Below are 21735 nucleotides of genomic sequence, written 5' to 3' on the forward strand. Positions count from 1 at the left end.
AATAAGCCTTTTACCTGACCCACCTAATTTTCCTGCTCCAACTCCAGCCCAGATCAACTTGCACATATTTTCGATACATCTAGCCCTTGAGACTTTGCATCTGTTGGGCCATATTGTAGACCAGTAGGTGGTGATATTAGTTGACTAGGTAGCACCCACAATTTCATCTAAGAGCATTCGGCACATAGTTTGGGCCTACCAACTCGGGCCACAACTCCACTCAAAGTCATGGTGGGTAATGGGCATCAACTCCACTGCTAACTTCTTTGTGAGGCAGTCACCATATGCGTTCAGGATGCCACCTTCTCCGTCAACCTCCATGTTTTACTGTTATGTGGTTTCAGCCTGGTATTGGGGGTATAGTGGCTCAAATCCCTTGGCCCGATTCTCACTAACTACAATGATTTAACTATGAAGTTTTTTCATAGAGGTCGAATCATTGAGCTAAAGGATGGCACTAAATCTACTCTTCATCTCATCACTCCACCACAACTTCGTTGTTTGGTTCAAAAAGACGGAGCCAATGTCTTCTTTCGCATTCAAATTATTTCCATAGCACTCCATTTGACCCAAACCAACTCAACCCAACTCATTCCTAAAATGCAGACTTTCACCACCAAATTTGCTTCCTTGTTCCAAACCCCATAATCCTTACCTCCATTAAGACCTACCAATCACCATATACACCTTCTTCCCAACTCAGAGCCTTTGAATGTTTGCACATATCGTTATCTTTATTTTCATAAACATGAAATTGAAGCCTAGGTGGATTCGATGTTGCAGAAAGAACTCATCTACCCTAGCACCAATCCGTTTTCCTCCCTTGTACTTTTGGTCAGGAAACACGACGACACATGGCAATTTTGTGTTGATTATCACGCACTCAACGTGATAACTATCAAGGATTTTTTTCCGATACTAACCATTGATGAGCTCCTTGATGAATTTAGAGGTGCGAGTTGGTTCTTGAAGCTGGATCTCTTATAAGGTTATCACCAGATTTTGATGAATGAGGATGATGTCTGTAAAATGGCTTTTCGCACTCATCATGGCCACTATGAATTTAGGGTGATGTCGTTCAAGTTGTGCAATGCTCTGTCATCGTTTCAAGCGACAATCAATGCAATTTTCCGGCCTTATCTTCGTCATTTAATCATCATCTTTTTTTATGTTATATAAATCTATAGCAGAACCCTGGGAGACCATCTAACTCACCTGGAGAAGGCCTTCCAGGTCCTTTTGGATGGTCAATTCTTTTTAAAATTATTGAAATACTATTTTGCCCAGACACAAGTGGAGTATTTGGGTCACTTGATTTCAGATTAGGGTGTTGAACCTGTATTAGCTAAGATCCAAGCTATCCTGTAGTGGCCAACGCCTCAATCTTCCATGGCCTTGCGAAGCTTTTTTGGTCTCTTCTGATTTTATCGTCGGTTTATCCGTGGCTATGCATCCATCGCGGCTCCGTTGACTAGGTTGATGACAAAGGATCCATTTGAATGGTTGCCTGAAGCCCAACAGACCTTCAATGGACTTAAGGATGCTCTTACGTCAGCTCTAGTTTTGCTCTTGCCTAATTTTTCCCTTCCTTTCACTCTGGAAACAGACGCGTTTGGTGTCTGAATGGGTGTGATCCTGTTGTAGAGAAGGCACCCTATCACCTTCTTCAGCAAACCTTTTAGCCTCAAATTACTTTGAGCTTCCACTTACGTCAGTGAGCTTTTCACTATCATTGTCGCGGTAAAGAAATGGCGCCAATATCTATTTGGCCATCACTTCAACATCCTCACGGATCATTAGAGTCTCAAGGAGTTAATGACACAAGTTGTGCAGATGCCGAAGCAACAAATGTATCTCGCCAGGCTCATTGGTTACGATTATTCGATCCAATACTGTTTCGGAAAAACAAACATGGTCGCAGATGCCTTATCTAGAATTCGAGAGACCCCATTGAGCACTTTGCTTCTATTGTCAGTTCCTTGTTGGACATTTTTGGAGGAACTCAAACAACACCTTCCACACTACCAAGTTTTTATCCAGTGGCGACAAGCTATCTCCGACGATTCGGCGACATATCTAGATTACTCCATTACACATGACTTGATTTTGAAGGGAGGCCTCATTTGGTTACCTTAAGGCTCGCATTTCATCCCAACTTTGCTCACGGAGTATCATTCATCCCCAACAGGCGACCACATGGGTGTAGCTAAGGCTCTGGCACTACTAAGCGAGAATTTCAATTGGCCTGGGATTAGAAAGGACATCGAATGCTCATAGCAACTTGTGTTGATTGCCAGCATATGAAATATGAAACCAGAAAAGTAACTGGGTTGCTTTTCCTTTTACTTGTTCCCTTCCGGCCATGGGAAGATCTCTCTCTTGACTTCATCGTCTGTCTACCGACGTATCGTAGGCACACCACTATTCTAGTGGTTGTGGAGCATTTTTTGAAAGACATCCATTTGGGAATACTGCCAACTCACCATACTTCTCACACTATCACCCTCATCTTTATGGATATTGTCAAGAAAATTCATGGGATGCTAGTAGCCTGGTTTCAGATCGCGACCCTCTATTCATCAGTTGTTTTTGGCAGGAATTGTTTCGGCTAAGTGGAACTCGATTACGGATGAGTTCAGCGTATCACCCACAAACTGATGGACAAATCAAGGTGCTAAATCATGTCATTAAATAGTACCTTCATGCTTTTGTTCATAAGAAGCCATCTTCATGGGATAAGCTCTTGAACTGGGTAGAGTGGTCCTACAATACATCCTGACATTCGGGTTCAGGGACTTTTCCATATGAGATCACCTCCGGCAAGAAGCCTTTCAATATCCCTCAATACATCATCAGAACCTCTATTTTGGAGGCAATTGACGAACTCCTGACTAACAGAGAGGTTGTTTTCGTTGAATTAAGAAAAAAGCTTTTGAAGGCCCAAGCAACTATGAAGCGAATTGCGGATGCCAAATGCAGGGAAGTTAACTCTGATGAAGGATACTGGGTAATGGTTAGATTGTGACCTCATTGACAATCCACTTAATCTGGGAACCATGCTGCTTACTTTAAGCTTCCTAAGAGATACTACGGGCCCTATCAGATCATGGAACACATTGGTAAGGCTGCCTATAAACTTAAGTTGCTTGATGGCGCCCGTGTTCATCCTGCATTTCACTATTCCTTGCTCAAACCATTTCATCATTCCACTTTGGATACCACCTCTCCTTTACCGTTACCAGCTACATCAATTAAGAATCAATCAATCATTACTCCCTTGGTTGTATTGAGTACTCGTTGGAACCCTGTTTCTGTTTATCCCAAGCTACAAGTGTTAGTCCAATGGGAGGGCTTATCACCTAATGACACATTATGAAAGGACTGGGACCAGTTAAAAGCCACTTATCACCTTGAGGACAAGATGTTTTTGGAAGGCATAGGGAATGATAGGAAGAATGAACCACAAGTGCAACCAGGCTTAAGGGAAAGGTCCACGAGAAAGGTTACCACACCAGGGTACCTCAAGGACTATGTCTAACTGAATTTGGGTTGAGCTGGCACTAGCTAGAGATATTGCTTGATCCTGTCTGCCATTTTCTTTTCCCACTTGTTTTTTGTTATGATTTTGTTATCACAGAATTATAAATTTCATTCTCTCAACATTACTATATATAAGACTAATGTAATAAGGTAGAGACAATGAAAATTACCTTCAATTTCCTTTTTTCTCTTGCTTAGGAGATCCCTGGCCCTTAATGCCAGGCTATTGCTTTTTCCTTATTTTTCTCTGTTCTAACTACGCATCTTGCAATCATCATCTATATTTCTAATAGGTTGACTACATAAAGCTTCTTACCTTTTTCCTCAAACATGGATTGAGGTATATCAACTTCTATCATTTTTTATTGAGAAATGTTAGTTTTGTTAGAGATCTCCTTTTGGGAGGATTTGAACCCACAACTTCTTTTTCTCACTTTTCCCTTTCCTGTTCTCCCCAAAGTCAACCTTATATCTCCAACTTCAACCATTTGAAAATGACTAGATGTACAGATAAACTTTGCACATAGCAATGTTTTCTTGCAACTGCAGCAGATAAGGCATTTTAAAATTTTACTTGGAAATAATGTAATTAGGAAACAAAGTGATAATATAGTAACATCTTTGTAGTCATGTGTGGGAAAAAGAAATGAAAATAGAATTTTTTTTAATAAAAAAATAGCGTCTTAAATTGTTTTTGTCCTGTTTTCTTATTTTCAAATTTCAACCGAGATGATGAAAAGCAAGCGTTTTAACTCAGCAAACAGATACAGAGCTTGTTGCTCGAAAGATACTGTATTTTCAATGCTTATAGTATTTTACTATATATTTGAAAACAAAGTGTAAGAATGTCAGTAATTTTCTTGTGGTCCAAAGGTTCAGAATTTACGTTATAGAATGTTTCAGATAATCATGTAAAGAAAAGTATTTAGATAATGTATCAAAGCATGCAGTCCGTGAATCTTTTAGAAGACAATGTTATAAGCCCATTAAAAGAAGAGAAAAAGGGTTACGCATTCGGTGGGTAAAAAGTTGTACATGATTATTTAATCAGATAATTATTTTAAAAGAATTTATAATTAAATAATTATATAAAATTATTTTACATTATGATTGATAAACATTAATCTCTTACAAAAATATGTACTTGTGTTACATTATATAATGTTTAATATAATAAATCTGCTTTATATCACATGAAAGATACTATATTATATTATATCAAATTATATTTGTTATGATGCTAAGTTTGCTACGGGTCATTATATTTAAGGTGTTTTAACACACTAAAATCGTCTCTTATCGTTAAAAATCGATATTAAGAGTAATTTAGTTAACGATATAGAATATACCAAAAATATAGAATAAAATAAAATGTGTTTCCAGATAAACGAAACTAAATGAAATAAAAGTGAAATGAAATTAGGTGTGGGTAAAAAAAAATTAAAGTGAAAAGCTTTATAAGAAAGAAGTGAGAAAAATAGAAAATAATAATAACTTTCTATTGTACAGCAATCAACACGTCAACACGTAATAAGATACTCAAGAATTTTTAGAAATTGATAAAGATTAGTTGATTTTCATAGTTTTATGTAAATGAATTTAATAAGATAAATTTTATGTCTAACATGAATGAAAAAAAGTTTAAAATTTTATTAAAAAAATAAAAACGATCAATGTTTTAAAAAGAATAACATATTATAAAAAAAAAAACAATACTTAAAGAACCAAATTACGGCAAGGAACCAAGAAGATAATATACCCAAAATAAAATGTTGAAATTAAACTTGAAAGTTGTGATATGAAAGGTTTGACATCTTTTGAGATTTCAAATAAAGGAATATCATTATCATGCACGATTGGCATCTTCTGTATTTTAAAATCAAATGGAGATTGGAAAACTTTTGAAAAAGGGAGGGAAACCAAAAAGAAAAGAATGTCAAAAAGTAGGTGGGAAATGCAACACGCGATTTTTTTAGTTCATAAACCAAATGATGAAAAAACAGTAGTATTTTTCTATATTTTTTATCAGCAAAAAACTATTGATAATTTTTTATATTTTAAAATTATATGTAATGCAAATTCTTTGTCTTACATGACACACGTCCTATACTAGGACAGTACATGCAGTATAATATTTGCATTTAATACATAATTTAAAGAATAAATTGTAGTTTACTTCTTTTAGTTTTTTTATACTTTCACAACTTACCCTCTCTTATTTTTTTAGTGTCATTTAACCCCGTTTACTTTAAATTAAATTGAAATGATTAATTTTTTCTATCAAAGTTAACATTAATTAACTTTTAGTAACATCTAACCTCCGTCTACTTTAGATCAATGTGAAACTAATCAAACTATTACTATCCCTCTCTAAGTTAAATTAAAGTGAAATTAGTAAGTTTGGCATTAATGTTGACTTCAATTGTGTGAAATCCTCTTTTGTCAAAGAATTGTCTTAATTTGTGACAATTAATGTAAGATATATAACTCAGATTTCTACGTTAACTATGATATGCAAGGTGTAGTTTTTTGTACGTGATTATATAACTTTGATGGAATCAAAGGTGAGATATGGTAGTGTGAAAAATGTTTATCCTTGTCCGTGCGTGAAGGACAATTACTCATGTCTGTCACATAAAAGATACATTGCATCCATCCTCTACAAAGCCAACATCTTTTATTATTAATCGTCATTAAAGTGTCACAAGCAACTTTCCATAATAATTCTGTTGAGAACGATTCTAATCATGTATCCTTTTGCCACCCAACACAATCTTACACAAATTGAAGTTTCCATGCCTCCTTTCAACAAGTGAAATATCAATCTCCATTGAAAGTGATTTTCAGCAAATGATGCAAAATAAAAATAAAAACTATTTTTTACACGCCTCCTTGTGTGTGATTCAACACATTTTAATAAATTTGCACTCAAAAATACCATTGTCAACCAAAAATAAAAAATGTTAACGTTAGCGTTGATAGAAAACTAAAATACTTTTACTTTAGTTCAAAAAATAAAGGGGAGTTAAGTGATACAGAAACTGTACGGAATTAGCTTTGACCCAAAATGAACGGTTTCAATCTAATCCAAAGTAAATAAAGGTTAAGTGACACAATAAAAAAATAATAATAATAAAGACATAGCACATTGACTGATGAGAAAGTTCGGAACTAGAAGGGGTAAATTATGCCCTAATTTAAAACTATACTTAAACTCAATCGAACAAAACAATTTTCAGCATACATTTCCTGATATGGAGGAACATTTGTCATAAGTGTCTCAAACATTAAAGATAAAGAGGAATAAATAGAAGGAAAGAAAAACATGATGGACATCTAATTCACTAGATAGATACAAAATAAATTTTGAAATTTTGTCCTTGGCTTTACATAAGTAATAAAGTAGTTGCAGGCTAATAATCCATGAGTATTTTGGCATAAAACAAGCAAATAAAGCTAGTTCATAGAATTCTCTCCACTCAACATTCACAGCCAGTAGATCTCTGTTGTCGTCCACCACCACCAACATCAATTGTGTCGGGCAGGTACCTGATACAATCAAACATAAAAGTATAAAACATACTTTAGCCTTGTGATGAGTAAAATGTAAATTGTTACACTTGAACTTTTAGAAGTAAATAATTGTAAACCATTTCCATGCATAAAGAAAACTTAAAAATAGTTTAGGAATGCTCACATTTCTTCTTCAGGCTCATTCTTGAGTGCATTTTTTGCTATGCACTGGAAAGCAGCTTCAACATTAAATCCTTCTTTTGCTGAGGTCTCAAAGTATGGTATGTTTCCCTTCGAAGCACACCATGCCTTTGCTTTCTTCTCAGAAATCTGCAACAAATGAAGAGGTTGTAAGGAACGGATGCATGTAGAAATAACCACCACCAAACACAAGGTGTATATTCATAAGAGAGTAGCCTAAATCATATCTTCTCACAACTATAGTCTATAGCAGAAAGCTTATTCACCACAGATAATTGTACACAGGAATTTTGTGACGGTCAATAAGCAATTTATGCCATGAGAAGAGAAGTAACTTACAACTCTGCTATTTCCACCATCAACATCTATTTTGTTTCCCAACACAACAAATGGAAAGTTTTCAGGATCAGACGGACTAGCCTGAAAATAAAATATTTGCATGAGTTTCTCACTGATCTTCAATAAAGGTAATATGGAGATACCACAAAACAGGAGAGTGGTTAAAATAAATTACCTGAATAAGAAATTCTTCTCGCCAGTGGTTAAGGTTGTCAAAGGATTTCATGACGTTTACATCATAAACAAGGACACAGCAATCTGCACCACGGTAGAAAGCCACACCAAGACTTTGAAACCGTTCTTGACCAGCAGTATCCCAAATCTGCATGTATGGTAAGAACATCTCAATTTTAGATAATTAATCTCTCTTTCATAAACGTCAAACAGATCAAAGAATACAGAACTGCTTAATGAATATGACAGCAAAAAATACAGCCAAATATTGACCTTTTATCAAGACGAAAGTGTCAAGTACTAGCCCCAACAATCATCAGATACCGGCAAATGAATTGCATGGAAAAAAATATGAGTGTGGGAGGAAGAAGTGAAGATATTTATATTATAAACTAAGAATATTAAGGTTTAAAAAGAAATCCAAATACTTGTGAGAATAGAAGACACTCTAGTTACTTTAATTTGAACAGCACCATGAGTCACTTAGTGAATCTAAGGGGTAAAAGTTATTATAGAGCTAATAAAAATAAATTGATAAGCTGTGCAAAAATTGATTTAGATTATATAGGTGGTGATATGAGATTGAATAACATAATAGCTCAATTCAAAACAGATCAGCAGCAGCAGGTAATTGTAATTAACTGGAGAACATATTACAAAAAGACTACATAGTTTTATATCTCTCACCTGCAATGTGAACAACCTATCTTCAAATTGAACTTCCTTGGTAAGAAAATCTGCACCGATGGTTGCCTTATACTGATTACTAAATTTACGATTCACATACCTAGATTCAAGGAGAGGAAATAATGATCATGTTAACAAAAATCAAATAGAAAAATAGACATCAGATATTTCCCGACAGTCATAAAAAAAAAAAGAGAAAAATCTGAGATTTGGGCATACTGATTCATCAGTGATGTTTTACCAACCCTGCCAAAAAAAATGTCAATTAGCAGAGAGAACATGGTGAATAACTAACTAAACAGAAATTGCATTGAACTGGCATCATAAGCTTTCAAATATTGGTATGCATGGTCATAATATGAAGCTAACCAATGCTAGAAAATTGCAAATCTATAGAATCTATAACCATTTTTCTTTTTTCTGATACTTCCAAAAGGTTCATTTACACGAGGAAGTTTCATGTAAACACAACCATTAATCACTTCCATTTTCCCCCTAAATTGTTAACGCCTAATGTTCCTGGAAGAAATATTCCAATAATTTTGTATTGCAAAACAAACAAAAGATCGGAAATTTGAACAAAAACTATAAACTTCGAAGATAAATGCAACAACCCTTTTTCTCTTCTGGCCAGACTATATGATTTAAACCATTTGTTGATTAAATTAAACAGAAAAAATATGAAATTAAGAGAAGAAGAAGAAGAAGAAGGGTACCCGCTGTCTCCGAGGATTATGACCTTCAATAACATGCGGCGGCGAGATGCCATTGATCAGGAACTGTGTTTTACTTTTACTCGAAAATGAAATGAAAATATTTTTTTTTTCTGGGAGAGAAAATTTGTGTATGGAAGTGTTTAGTTTAGAGTTATTTGCGCGACAGGAAGTTTGAAAGACAGATGGAGGAACAGAAGAGAGTTACCAACTAAACAACGAATGCCAGCCGTGATTCACTCTTTTTTCTTCCCAAACTGCCCCACTCATCTTCATTTAACTACTCTTTTAGCTTACATCTATTAGATATTTGGATTAAAGTTTTTTTTTTATTTACTTCAATTTGGATTAAAGTTTGTAAATATAAGTTTGAGTTATAAGTATGTTATAAATTTAAGTATGATAAAAATGGATCTACTGTAACATGATTTGGGATTAAAAATTAGACTATTTTGATAAATTTAAAATAAATTTTAATAATAAATATATTTAAAATTACTACATATTAACATTACATAAAAAATAAATAAAATAAACAGACAAATTTTAATAATTACATAGTATACAGACAAATTTTAATAATTACATAGTATTATATATTCATATATTTTTATTATATATTCTTTTTGAACTTATATTATTCACATAAGAAAAATAGATTTAAAAATGAAAAATAAATGTTTCATCATAATTTTTTCCATATTTTACATATCAGAGAAAAATTATATAAGTGTGAAATTTACTTCAATCATTATTATCAATTTTTTTTAAACTATTATTATTTTTAGAGTTAAGTTAGTTATTTACCATTTTTTTCTTATTTAAATGTTAATAAATATAAAATATATAATTTTTAAGAAAATATTTGATAAATTACATTAATAAATTATAATATTTGATATATTTAATTTAATAATGATAATCTCATAAAAATTATAATCAATATGTTTAGTTTAAAAAAAATACACAATAATAATTAACAATTTCATTTACAATGAATTATTGTATAGTGCATGAGTTTAATTAGTTTTACTTTAAATAATTATAAATTTATATCTATTATTTTCTTTTAAATTTATATATTTCATATATGTATTACATCACTTTTTTTATAAATAATAATACATCACTATTATTACTTGAAGAAAAAACAAATCATCATAAATTTAATTGAAAATACACTTGAAAACATAATTAATTTTTTTTACTCAATTTTTATGTAATCATATTTCATATGATACTAAATATTTTTAAAAAATTAAAAAATTAATTATTTATATATATTTTTAAATAGTACAAGTTAAAAAATTATAATTTAATCAAACTTGTAAACTTATTTGCACGTTATAAAATCTAGTAAATATTTATTATTGCTCACAGCTTATAAATGCATGGGAGGGATGGTGAAAAACATTATCATGGACTATAGGAGAAATTTTCTAGTAATCGAAAAATAACTTGAATCACAACGAAAAAATGCACAAAAATAAATTTGTTTGAAACAAATAAGTAAAATTTATAGTGAAATCTAAGACAAAACAATAAGCGGTAACAACGAGGAACATAATTAAAAGAGGATTAGACTCATAAGAATAAGCAAAATACTTAAAGAAAATTAAAACATCATCGAAAGAATGTCTCCTAAATGTAGTCCTTCTTTTGTTAGTCAAGGTGGTCTCCAATTGTTGTAGCCATGGACCATTAAACTCCTCCCTTACCCTCCTTGGAAAAATAAAGTTAGCTTCTTTTGAAAATCTGGCATTCCAATGTCCAAGAGGTTATCCTTAATTCATGTTGTACCCTAACAACAACCATCCATCCGAAGAATAAAGCCAAAAACTATATATTAGCATCCAAGATCAAACACACCTCATACTTTGTAAAGGGGTCATAAACTAATAAGTAAGCATTAACAACCCACCAAACATTCATACATGCACCACAAACAAATCATCAAAATCAACATCAACATCGTTGAATATTATTAGTCCTAAAACAATCACACAGATCAAGAACAAAAGAAAATTATTAAATGAAGAAATTGAGATAAATCTATAAAATTGACGATAAAATACATAATCAAATCAGGCTCTAATATAATGTCAAACTAACTTACTATCTCCACACATGCACACAAGAAATCAAACAAAAAAAGCATGTGATTTTGTGTAACAATTGTAATCTAACAAACAAACATAACATTTTCAAAAGAGAAGGTGACTAAGAACAAGATGGAGAGATATCTCAACGAAAAAATTAAGACAAATCTATAAAATTGACAACAAAATACATAATTAAATCAAGTTGTGGGACAACAATTGTGATTGGATGAAATGAAAAATTAGGTTTAGACGAAGAAATAAAATGTTTTCAAAAAACAAATTAGGTTAAAAAGAAACAATATAAAATGAAGTGAGTTAATATCTGAAATGTGGTTAATCAAGTTTCACTTCTTTATCTTAAGGATAAGAAAATCAAGAAATACACAAGAGTGATTTTTTTCATCCATAGAACCTCTCAAGAACAAACAAACAAATCTATTTTTAAACTAACATTCTCATAAAGTTTTTATATAAAATAATTTTTTATTTCCTTTTAACGAATAATTTTTTTTATTTGCATATTTTTTTTTTCCAGAAAGTTTAAAATATCATCTCCCTCATAATGCAATGGCCAACAAATCCAATAATTTTGTCAACTTTAAATGTGTTGTTTTTTTATAAAATTGAAATATGGAAAAAATAAAAAGCAAAAAACAGAAATATATGTTAAGCAGAGAAGGAATGGAAATGGCAATAGCATAACCATAGATTGAATCAGAGTGGAAAAGAAATCCCACGTCAACATCAGAGGAGAGAAAGTTCCAAGAGAAAACTGACACACGAAGTGAGAAAATAAAGCACACAAGCCACCCCACGCCATCACCACCGCCCCCATTGCCATCTCCGGCAAACGCAACCCGAAAACCTATCTAACTAATGCTCTCACCGTTCCATCCTTCCTTGATTCAATTCAATTCTTCATCAACCGAATTTCCTTTCCAATGAGACTGAGATTGATTTGAATTGAGTTTTTGCTTTTCCGAATTGCGCGGCGATTCTGTGAATTTTGAGATGAACATGCCGCCGAAGCCGAACCAGGTGGCTGTGAGAGACCTCGTCGAGGAAGCTAAGAAACGGATCGTCATCCTCGTCATATGCGTCGTAGGACTCTCCTATCTCATGTCCTGTGAGCTTCACTTTCCCTTCAATTCGTTTCACTCCGTAATCGTTCATGCGTGTGTTTTGTTCTATCTACTTCAATTCAGAGCGTTTTGTGTATGCTTTTGTTTGTTTAGTTTCAGCAGCTTTTTTTTCCCGATGTTTTGTCAATAAGTGCTCAGGGTTTTGAAGGCATCATAGTCGTTACTACATTACTTGCTGTGTGAAAAGAATGGTAGGAATAAATTCATGTGGCGTTTAGCATCTATTGCGTCTTAATTTGGAAAAACTAATTCAACAATGCTGTTTAATTTAGGACATAGGATTGTCTGTTTATCAGTTTTAAGAGAAGATGATTTCGTTTGGAGCTGTTTTGCAGGAAGGTTTTCTGTGGAAAAAGTTCAGCTCGATTCCGCTTATCTCTCTGGTTGCTGTTAGAAAGCAAAATATAGATTTCTTGTATAATTAGGAATATTGGATGTTCAAAAAATTATTTTGAGTACAAAAGTGTTGCTTTAGTTAATTGTATAAGTATTGCTACATTTTTCACCATCAAAGAGTAGCTTCTGTTTTCTTTTGTTCTCTTTTGGATATCCTACTTGCTTCTTTGTTTTTGTTGGTGATGCGATACGGTACTAAGCAAAGTGATCCATTGTGGAAGCATGAAATGTTGGAAAGAATTTGGGTTAGCTATCGTTCCAGGGTAGAACCTGTTATGTACTAGGTAGAAACTCAAGACTTCACAACTAAAGGGAATTGCTTATATTTATTCAGACATGAAAGTGCATGTTGCACATTGTGTTTTAACATAATGGTCACTTCTATAGACATTATAAAAAACGCGGGTGTTGGGTGAAAAGTGAACAATAGTCCAAAACTTTCACAATCCATATAACTCTATCATAGTCACCTTGAAATTTTTTATAAAACCTCCTTAAGTAGGTACTTTGAAAACCACATCAAGATTATTAGAAATCAATATATAATAATTATATTTGACCCCCTTTGTTGTGCATTGCAAGCCAATAGTCCTTTGACCCCATTCTAGACCCTGAATATATCTGTGCAGTGGTTTAGTCTCATAGCTACTGAAAATTATGGTATGTTTTTTTGTGATATCTCCTCCTTATGCATTTTTTGTGTGTGATTTTGTTTAAGCAAGATAAGAAAAACAGAACCATGATTATATTTGAGTATTTAATTGCAGTTGAAGCTTAATAAGTAATAAACCCATGACCTTGTTGGATTCGAATTAGGGATAGATAAAGAAAGTAAAAAGGGGTTGAGGTCAGTATAGAATTTGGCAGTTTTGAATTGTTATTTTGAAGGGGAGAGGAACACCATAGCAGACTTTGTTTTATTCAAAAGCTTTGAGATTTTGTCTAAATTATGAATAAATTCTAAGGAAAAAATCCTGAAATATTATCTTTCAATGAAACCACAAGTGCCCTACAGTTTAGTTGAGTTTCATCACTTTTATCAGCTAGAGTTGGTTCTTCAAATGCCCCTACTGCCGTTGTGTTCTTTTGGTAATGATAAATTTTGTTGATACTGGTTCATGTCTTCAAGCAAATGCCTTATTCCTCAAGACCTAGAGGTTCTCACTGGTTAATTTCTAGCTTCATGTTGTTTTTTGGTTTAATTTCTTTTGCTTTCATTTCAGTGACAAGCTCCTCAGTTTGGGTCAACTTGCCAGCTGCAGCCTCCTTAATTATTATTCTCCGCTATTTATCACTAGATTTTGAAATGAAGAGAAAAGCTGCAGCATACAACAATAAAGCAGGCTCCACCAATGTTCAGTCTTCAAAGAAGCCTGTTGAAAATCATAAAGTTATTGCAAAGTTTGAGTGGAGAACAAAAGTGAATTCTCCTGTTGTTGAGGATGCAATCGATAACTTCACCAGACATTTAATTTCTGAGTGGGTGACAGATCTTTGGTATTCTCGCTTAACACCAGACAAAGAGGGTCCCGAGGAGTTAGTGCAAATAATTAATGGTGTTCTTGGGGAAATTTCCGGACGCATGAGAAACATAAATTTGATAGATTTTTTAATAAGGTTCTCAGTGTCATTTTTCAACTGTGGTTTTTCTTTATTTCAGATTGTAATTTGATTGACTGGGAGTTAACCTTTTTTGGTTCAGGGATCTTATTAATCTCATTTGCACACATTTGGAGCTGTTTCGTGCTGCCCACTCAAAGATTGAAAAGCAACATACAGGTTCATTAACAATCGAAAGTCAAGACATGGAACTAAAAATTGTTTTGGCTGCTGAGAACAAATTGCATCCTGCTTTATTTTCTGCAGAAGCCGAGCATAAGGTTTTTTCACTTTCTTGTTTTATATGTATGCATTGAGTAATGGGGTATTTTGTTTTCATCCATGGGCCATATTCTTTTCTTGCATTTTTTAATTTTGGGTTATAATGCTGTGTGTATTCTTAACTTGCAGGTTTTGCAGCATCTGATGACAGGTCTTATGCATGTTACTTTCAAGTCTGAGGATTTACAGTGTTCTTTCTTTCGATATACTGTCAGGGAGCTTCTTGCATGTGCTGTAATACGGCCTGTCCTAAACTTAGCAAATCCAAGGTATCTGTTTTCTCCCATTTTTGTATCATTCTTGATGTATGTTGTTGTTCTCATTCTCCCCTTTTTTTTTTGCTGACAGATTTGTTAATGAAAGAATTGAATCTGTGGTAGTTAACAAGACCAAGGTTAACAAGGGGGTTCCTGCAGCTCAAGAGGCATCTCACACTAAACCAGATGAGATACAAATCTCATCTGATGATTTCTCCAAGACTTCAGATCCTTCTGTTACTGGTGTTGAGCTTGTGCAGCTAAGGAATGGTCCATCTAAAAATGCAGAGCCATGTGCTAAAAATAATGCCCGTGATAATATTACTAAAGATCCGTTGCTTTCAATTGATGCTCGACCTTCCCGTACATGGAACTCATTGCCTGCAAACTCCCAAGCTAATGATGACCAAGGCCTTCAACAACATCGCTCAGGAGAGTGGGGAGATATTTTAGATGTCATCTCTCGCAGAAAGACCCAAGCTCTTGCTCCAGAAAATTTTGAGAATATGTGGACTAAAGGCAAAAATTACAAGAAAAAGGATGGTGAGAACCAGTCAAATGAGCATGTTTCGCAGCATCCTGTGGTAGGGAAACTGCCGAAGGTAGATCATATGAAAGCAATATCTGGACCAAAAGAAAGAGATAGTAATTCCAAGCTTATTCTTCCCCCTAAGAGACGCCACATTAATTCTGGACACAGCAGTCAATTCTCTGTAGAAAATACATCCATTAATGTAGACAAGAATGGATCAACTTCAGTTACCTCATACAAAGACGATGAGTCAGTTGCCTCTTTTAAAGATGATGAGCACAGCCACATTTATGGGCAGATGAGTGATTCAGAGAGCAGTACTTCTTATACCTCTGAAGATAACGAAAGTAGTACAGTCACTGGTCTTGATTCCCCTGTCACTAAGGTTTGGGATGGAAAAAGTAATAGAAACCAGGCTGTTTCTTATGTTCATCACCCACTTGAAAATTTTGACCATCACGGTGCAAAGAAAAAGAACAAGAGCCATTCTCGGTATCCAAGATTATCCAGAGCCCAATCTGGCAGTCAAGGGTCTTGGCCTGGTGGTCATAAAACACAAACGTGGCAGGAAGTTGAGAGAACAAGCTTTTTATCTGGAGATGGTCAAGACATACTTAATTCTTCAAAATCACATATAAATTCTGAGGAGTCCAGTGATGATGGTGATATGGAAAGTTTGGGTAGACTTTATAGTGGAGCAGCTGCCTCCTCTTCTGCCTACTCTATTTCTATATCAGATTCTTGTAGTTTGTCTGTTGATCCCCTGAAAAGTTCCTCTGCCGTAGATTCCTTTTACAAGTTGAGATGTGAGGTACTTATGATGGTGATATGTAGCTCCTTTAATTAATGATGAACAAGTTCATATACTAAAATGTTTGTATATGAAAAATGTAAGATAATTTACTGTTGCAGGTCTTAGGTGCAAATATTGTGAAGAGTGGCTCAAAAACCTTTGCTGTTTACTCCATATCCGTTACAGATGTAAATAACAACAGTTGGTCGATTAAAAGAAGGTGCTAAGTTTCTGCTATGTCTTATATCAATGTTTCTAATAAATGTTTTCAGTCTACAGTGTTTTCACACGTTTCTTGTTTTCCTTCCTTTTTTTTATTACATTTTTTGAGGTTTCGCCATTTTGAGGAGCTACATCGACGCCTGAAAGAGTTCCCTGAGTATAATCTTCATTTGCCACCAAAACATTTTCTGTCAACTGGTTTAGATGTACCAGTCATTCAAGAGCGGTGTGAATTACTGGATAAATATTTGAAGGTCAACTTAACAGACTTTTTTATGTATTAAACTTTTGCATTTCTCTGGTTCCTCCCTCCCACTACCCAATGCATGGCATTAGAACACACTTTTGGATAAATTTTGTTTGGCTTGTCCTTTTCTGTTGTGTTTATACACTATTGCTTGAGACATAATTTTCTCTTACCTAATTGTTACTTTGGCTAATTGGTAGGCATGCATTTTTAATGATTTTTAAATTTCCATTCTTAATTAACTTTTTGTTTTTTCTGTAGAGGAATAAATTATCTGGTTTTAGTACTGTGATAGAACTGGGATCACCAATATTCTGTTACCAGCAGGATAGATGTTGGATATAAGTGTGCAGGAAAGATATTGGATATGAGTGTACCTTTATTTTGAGATAATACTTCCTTTTGTGTGTATCATGTAGAGTTCTTTTTCTGTCTATGCTAATGATTTTCAATGATTCAACCAATATTTTTGTTGACTCGTGACTTATTGGTCCTCAGAAACTCATGCAACTACCAACAGTTTCGGAATCAATTGAAGTATGGGACTTTCTCAGTGTTGATTCTCAGGTCTGATTTCTTTTCCAACTGCTTCCACCCTTCTGTGTTATCAATATTTTTTTAACAATATCTGGCTTATCTCTTATTATCATATGTTATCCATTGCAGACGTACATATTCTCAAATTCTTTTTCTATCATGGAAACATTATCAGGTGAATCATGGTTGATGAAGGATGTTGAACATTTGTAGTTTTATTATCTCCCTTTCCCATCTTTTGACATGTCTTGGATTTTTTTTTTTATTGAAAACTATTATAGTTGGCTTGAATGCCAAACCATTTCAGAAGACTAAAAACACTTCGAACTTCTCTGCACCTGCAAGTGATCCTGTTTCCTTTCAGAGAGAAAACTGCAGTGCTGAAAGTAAAGAGGCTGTTTTGGGAGCAAGAACTAATGTTGAGGCCAATGGATTGAGGTCAAAAGTAAACAGCACACCTCTTTCTCTGCCAAAAAAGAGTACACATGAACCTAGAAAGTCATTTGACAATTCTAGCAGCAATACAGACATTCAAGCACAGAAGAGTGCACCTTCTCCCAATAACTTGCAGAAGACAGCGAAAGAAAGAGATAATTCAGATCAAGTTTCTGAAGTGCACCATGATGCTTCCGATGCTTTTCCAACAGAGGTTATAAAGACAATAAATCTTAGTTCTGTATTTTTATTCTTTTCAACTATAGATGAATGATTTAATTTTATCATTCATCGTTGTTATTTAACAGATAAATGATTGTATTTGGTTTTTTATATCATTTCTCCTAGATTATTATATGCTTGATCGCATCTTGGTTCTGATTAATATAAAATTCTTCAATGCAGTGGGTGCCACCAAATTTGAGTGTACCCATTTTGGATCTGGTTGATGTTATCTTCCAGGTTCATGATGGTGGATGGATTAGGTAATTTGAAAATTTGTAGTCGTTTCACCTTAAACATAAGTTGTTAAATTTAAGTTCCACAAGTAATCATATTTATCTTCTTACAATGTATGTCTTGTGTGCAATACAGGCGGAAGGCTTTTTGGGTTGCTAAACAAATCTTACAACTAGGAATGGGTGATGCCTTTGATGACTGGTTGATAGAGAAAATTCAGCTTCTCCGTAAGGGTTCAGTGGTTGCTTCAGGGGTCAAGCGAGTTGAGCAAGTAATCTTCCGGCTTCCCTCCCCCTCTTTTAAATTGTGATGTTCCGGGGACTGTCCTCATTATTTAAATTTATTTCACTCTGTTGAAATGCTATAATTTTTATTCCTTATAGAACCCTGATAAGCACATGATCGCTTTAGTGTTGTACTGATGTGGTATTCTGACTGCAACTTTCTTTAACAGATACTCTGGCCTGATGGAATATTCATAACCAAGCATCCAAATCGACGACCTCCGTCACCTTCTAGTCCATCTCAGAATTCTCCTCATGGCAATCAACCTACACAAGTGTCTTCTCCAAGGTTGGATGATGAGCAGAAACAGGAGGCAGATCGGCGTGCAAAATTTGTATATGAGCTAATGATTGGTAATACCCGTTATACTGCTCTCATTTATATTCAAACTTTTGTCTACTCAATGTCTATCTAATTCCATTGAAAAAAAATATTGTACTTAGCTGATCATCCCTGTTCATGTAGATCATGCACCGCCAGCTATTGTAGGTCTTGTTGGTCGGAAGGAGTACGAGCAATGTGCAAGGGATTTATATTTTTTCCTTCAGGTAATTTTTGTCTAAATGAATTGAAGTTGTCTACAGAAGCTTCTTTTGTCTATCTATTAATTTCTTGGTGTTGGTGTGGTTGTAAGTTGTAACATTATCCATGATGTTTATGATGCTGAACATTGCATTCCAATTTATAATTCACTTTCTCACTTGGAGCATGATCATAAATATCCCAGCGTTTTTGGGTAACTGGGTCTTTCTGTCAAATCCCCCACACCCCCAATATCACGTTGGTACCATTTTCATGAAAATGCTTTTCTAATTGACAACCGTTCTAGTATAATTAAGATATTGAAATATTTATTACTGAAGAAATTATTCTGTTCAGCTATGATTGATTAGAATTTATAACCTTTAGAATGCTAATGTGTTATTGGGATATAGTAATCTTGTCATGACAGGAGTTAATTGATGTCCTTTTGGGGTTTATAATTCCTTTTGAGATCATTTCTCGAGCTATTCTTGCTCAAGCACATGGCTTTAATTAGGCACAATCAATCAAAAACTCAAGACATATTACAGTAATTAGTAATAACAGTCAGTACTCTATAGTGAAGTCAGTGTTGAAGTTATTTATAATATTATGTTGAGTTTTCATTTGCATCCCTGTAGACTATGCTCATGCAAGAATTACTCTCATCATTCTCTCTCCCTCTCCCTCTCCCTAATTTAGTTGTAAATACTTCCAATTGACTTCCTTGCAGTCATCCGTTATCTTGAAGCAGCTGGCTTTTGACATCCTGGAGCTGCTGCTGACATCGGCATTTCCGGAGCTTGATAATGTATTTAAGCAGCTGCATGAAGAAAAGCATAAATTTGGTGAGTTCAGAACACAGTAAATATTACAATTTTCAGACGAGGCACGGAGAAATAATGGTTTAGATGTTTCGTCTTCCGAAATACATTCTTTTTCTTGTGATTGTTCCTGATTGCCCTTTTGTCTCTGCAACCGCTATCCTTCTCTTTCTGCCAACTAATGAGCCAAAGGCAATTCAATTTTTCCATCTACCAAGTCAAGTTTTGTAATTAAGGTTGGCATTTTGAGGCAGACGTCATGTAAATTTTGAGATTAATGCAATTATTTTGAGATTCTTTATTGGCTAAAATTTTGTCGAGTCATATCAACTAATCTGCTGTCAAGGGTTTTGTAAGTTATCTGTCGATTGCGAGAAAGCTCTTATTAAATGGATTATTAGCGAGGTCAGTAAATTCCCTTTTGAACATCAAGTGGCTTATACTCTTATCCAAACCACCAGCTAATACTTTTAGGAGCACTTGTTTCTAGGCATAAAATTTTATTTTCGTTAATCACATTTTAAGAAACATTATGTTTGGATGTATTACTCCATGTTTACTTGAAAATTAGTAATTTAAAAAATATATTTAATAGAAGTAAATAAACAAAGAAATACGAAAGAATGAAGTGAGAATAAGTAGGTATTTTACTTTTATTCCCATGAAAATTAAATATACCCAAGTTATTTTTTTCATAGGAATAAAGAAACAAGACAATCGCTATTATTTTACATTCTTAAGATCTTGGGTATATTGAATTGTAAATTTTGCTTATATATTCGTAATATATCCATGTCTACATCCGTCGAAATCTTGGGTATATTGAATAAATTTTGCGTGTAGCTAGTAACCAGTTGACATCCATCAAGTAGACAATTTGCATAGAGATAGTCATCGTTTGAAGGCAAAAACACCAAAAACGGTCACTTTTACATTTTATTTACCAAATAGGGGCTGTTTTGCAATTATTTACCTGGGGGGTCTGTTTTTTTATTACAAAGCGCCCCCCAGGAAGGCGCTTCCATGGAGCACGCGACACGTGGCACAACGCGGCGCACGAGGTAGCAGCAGGGTAGCGCCCCTGACGCGGGCGCGTCTGGTAGCGCCCTGCCGCTGGACGCGACTGGTAGTGCCCCTGACGCGGGCACGACCCAAGCGCCTATGTATTTTTTAAATATATTTTAATAAATTAAGCTGATTAACGATTAAATAATTTTAAAAAATATTTGTCATTTAATTAAGTTTTCTAATTTACGACGAAACTCAATTAAATTGTTATTTAATTAAGTTTTCTATGGTATAATATGAATTTTATAACTTTATAAAATATGAAATTTCCAGGTTATGATCTTTTATTTCTTCAAAAAAAAAAAAAAAAGTTATGATCTTTTGAAACTTTATAGCATATAACAGATGACTCATTGAATTAATAAGTAAAACATTGATTCAGTACGTTGGTTGAGTTTAAACGTCTCTTAACATTAAAAAAAAAAGAAATTAGATTTAGACCCACTAAAAAAATACATTTTCTCCCAGACTCAACGGAACTGGGAAGGGGGGCGTGTATTTTTTTTTTTAATTTAAATGTTTAATTTTGTTAAAATACAATTTTTGTTCTTCTATTCTCTTATATTTGTACTTTTAGTCCCATTATTTTTTAATGGAAATATTTTATTTTTTACTTTTGAAAAATCAACAATTTTAATTTTTGTGATCAATTTTAAATGTTGACATAAGTATTCTATAAACCTTAAGTGATAACTATTTATTTATTATGTACATGTCAAATATTTTTTTAAATTATTTAATCGTTAATCAGCTTAATTTATTAAAATATATTTAAAAAATACATAGCAACTGGGTCGTGCCCGCGTCAGGGGCAATACCAGTCGCGCCCACGCGCTGGACACTACCAGTAGCGCCTAGCGCCTAGC

At 33.9% G+C, this 21735-nt stretch overlaps 2 protein-coding genes across 4 annotated transcripts; one reads left to right on the forward strand and one right to left on the reverse strand.

Annotated features, from left to right (window-relative positions):
- Positions 1 to 6924: 6924 nt before the first annotated feature.
- On the reverse strand, positions 6925 to 9287 carry LOC100305824 (uncharacterized). The gene is given in 7 exon segments (NM_001250288.2): positions 6925 to 7089; positions 7238 to 7383; positions 7594 to 7674; positions 7769 to 7915; positions 8455 to 8554; positions 8674 to 8700; positions 9171 to 9287. Coding segments are annotated over 7 exon segments (624 nt in total). The 5' UTR covers positions 9224 to 9287; the 3' UTR covers positions 6925 to 7019.
- A 2665-nt stretch (positions 9288 to 11952) lies between these two features.
- Positions 11953 to 20112, forward strand: LOC100790491 (uncharacterized). Of its 3 annotated transcripts, XM_006585528.4 has the most exons (15): positions 11957 to 12395; positions 14031 to 14424; positions 14510 to 14687; positions 14818 to 14957; positions 15037 to 16288; positions 16390 to 16490; positions 16602 to 16746; positions 17238 to 17306; positions 17406 to 17451; positions 17558 to 17925; positions 18117 to 18196; positions 18306 to 18441; positions 18625 to 18808; positions 18921 to 19003; positions 19711 to 20112. In XM_006585528.4, exons 1-15 carry the CDS (start codon positions 12281 to 12283, stop codon positions 19843 to 19845), a joined length of 3426 nt encoding a protein of 1141 aa, XP_006585591.1. In that variant the 5' UTR covers positions 11957 to 12280; the 3' UTR covers positions 19846 to 20112. The 3 variants fall into 3 exon arrangements, 2 of the variants coding, with proteins under 2 accessions (XP_025985461.1, XP_006585591.1); XR_003267896.2 differs by lacking the exons at positions 17558 to 17925; positions 18117 to 18196; positions 18306 to 18441; ... (1 more) ...; positions 18921 to 19003; positions 19711 to 20112 and adding an exon at positions 17001 to 17092 and having other exon boundaries at positions 11953 to 12395; XM_026129676.2 differs by lacking the exons at positions 18117 to 18196; positions 18306 to 18441; positions 18625 to 18808; positions 18921 to 19003; positions 19711 to 20112 and having other exon boundaries at positions 11954 to 12395; positions 17641 to 17863.
- Positions 20113 to 21735: the final 1623 nt, after the last annotated feature.

The sequence above is a fragment of the Glycine max genome, chromosome 8 (assembly GCF_000004515.6).
Source record: "Glycine max cultivar Williams 82 chromosome 8, Glycine_max_v4.0, whole genome shotgun sequence".
Classification (NCBI taxonomy): domain Eukaryota; kingdom Viridiplantae; phylum Streptophyta; class Magnoliopsida; order Fabales; family Fabaceae; genus Glycine; species Glycine max.

Coding starts and splice junctions, on each gene's coding strand:
- LOC100790491 (XM_006585528.4), top strand. CDS start 12,281: ATGAACATGCCGCCGAAGCCGAACCAGGTGGCTGTGAGAGACCTCGTC. Junction 16,289..16,389: donor TTTACAAGTTGAGATGTGAG/GTACTTATGATG, acceptor TTACTGTTGCAG/GTCTTAGGTGCAAATATTGT. Junction 16,491..16,601: donor AGTTGGTCGATTAAAAGAAG/GTGCTAAGTTTC, acceptor ACATTTTTTGAG/GTTTCGCCATTTTGAGGAGC.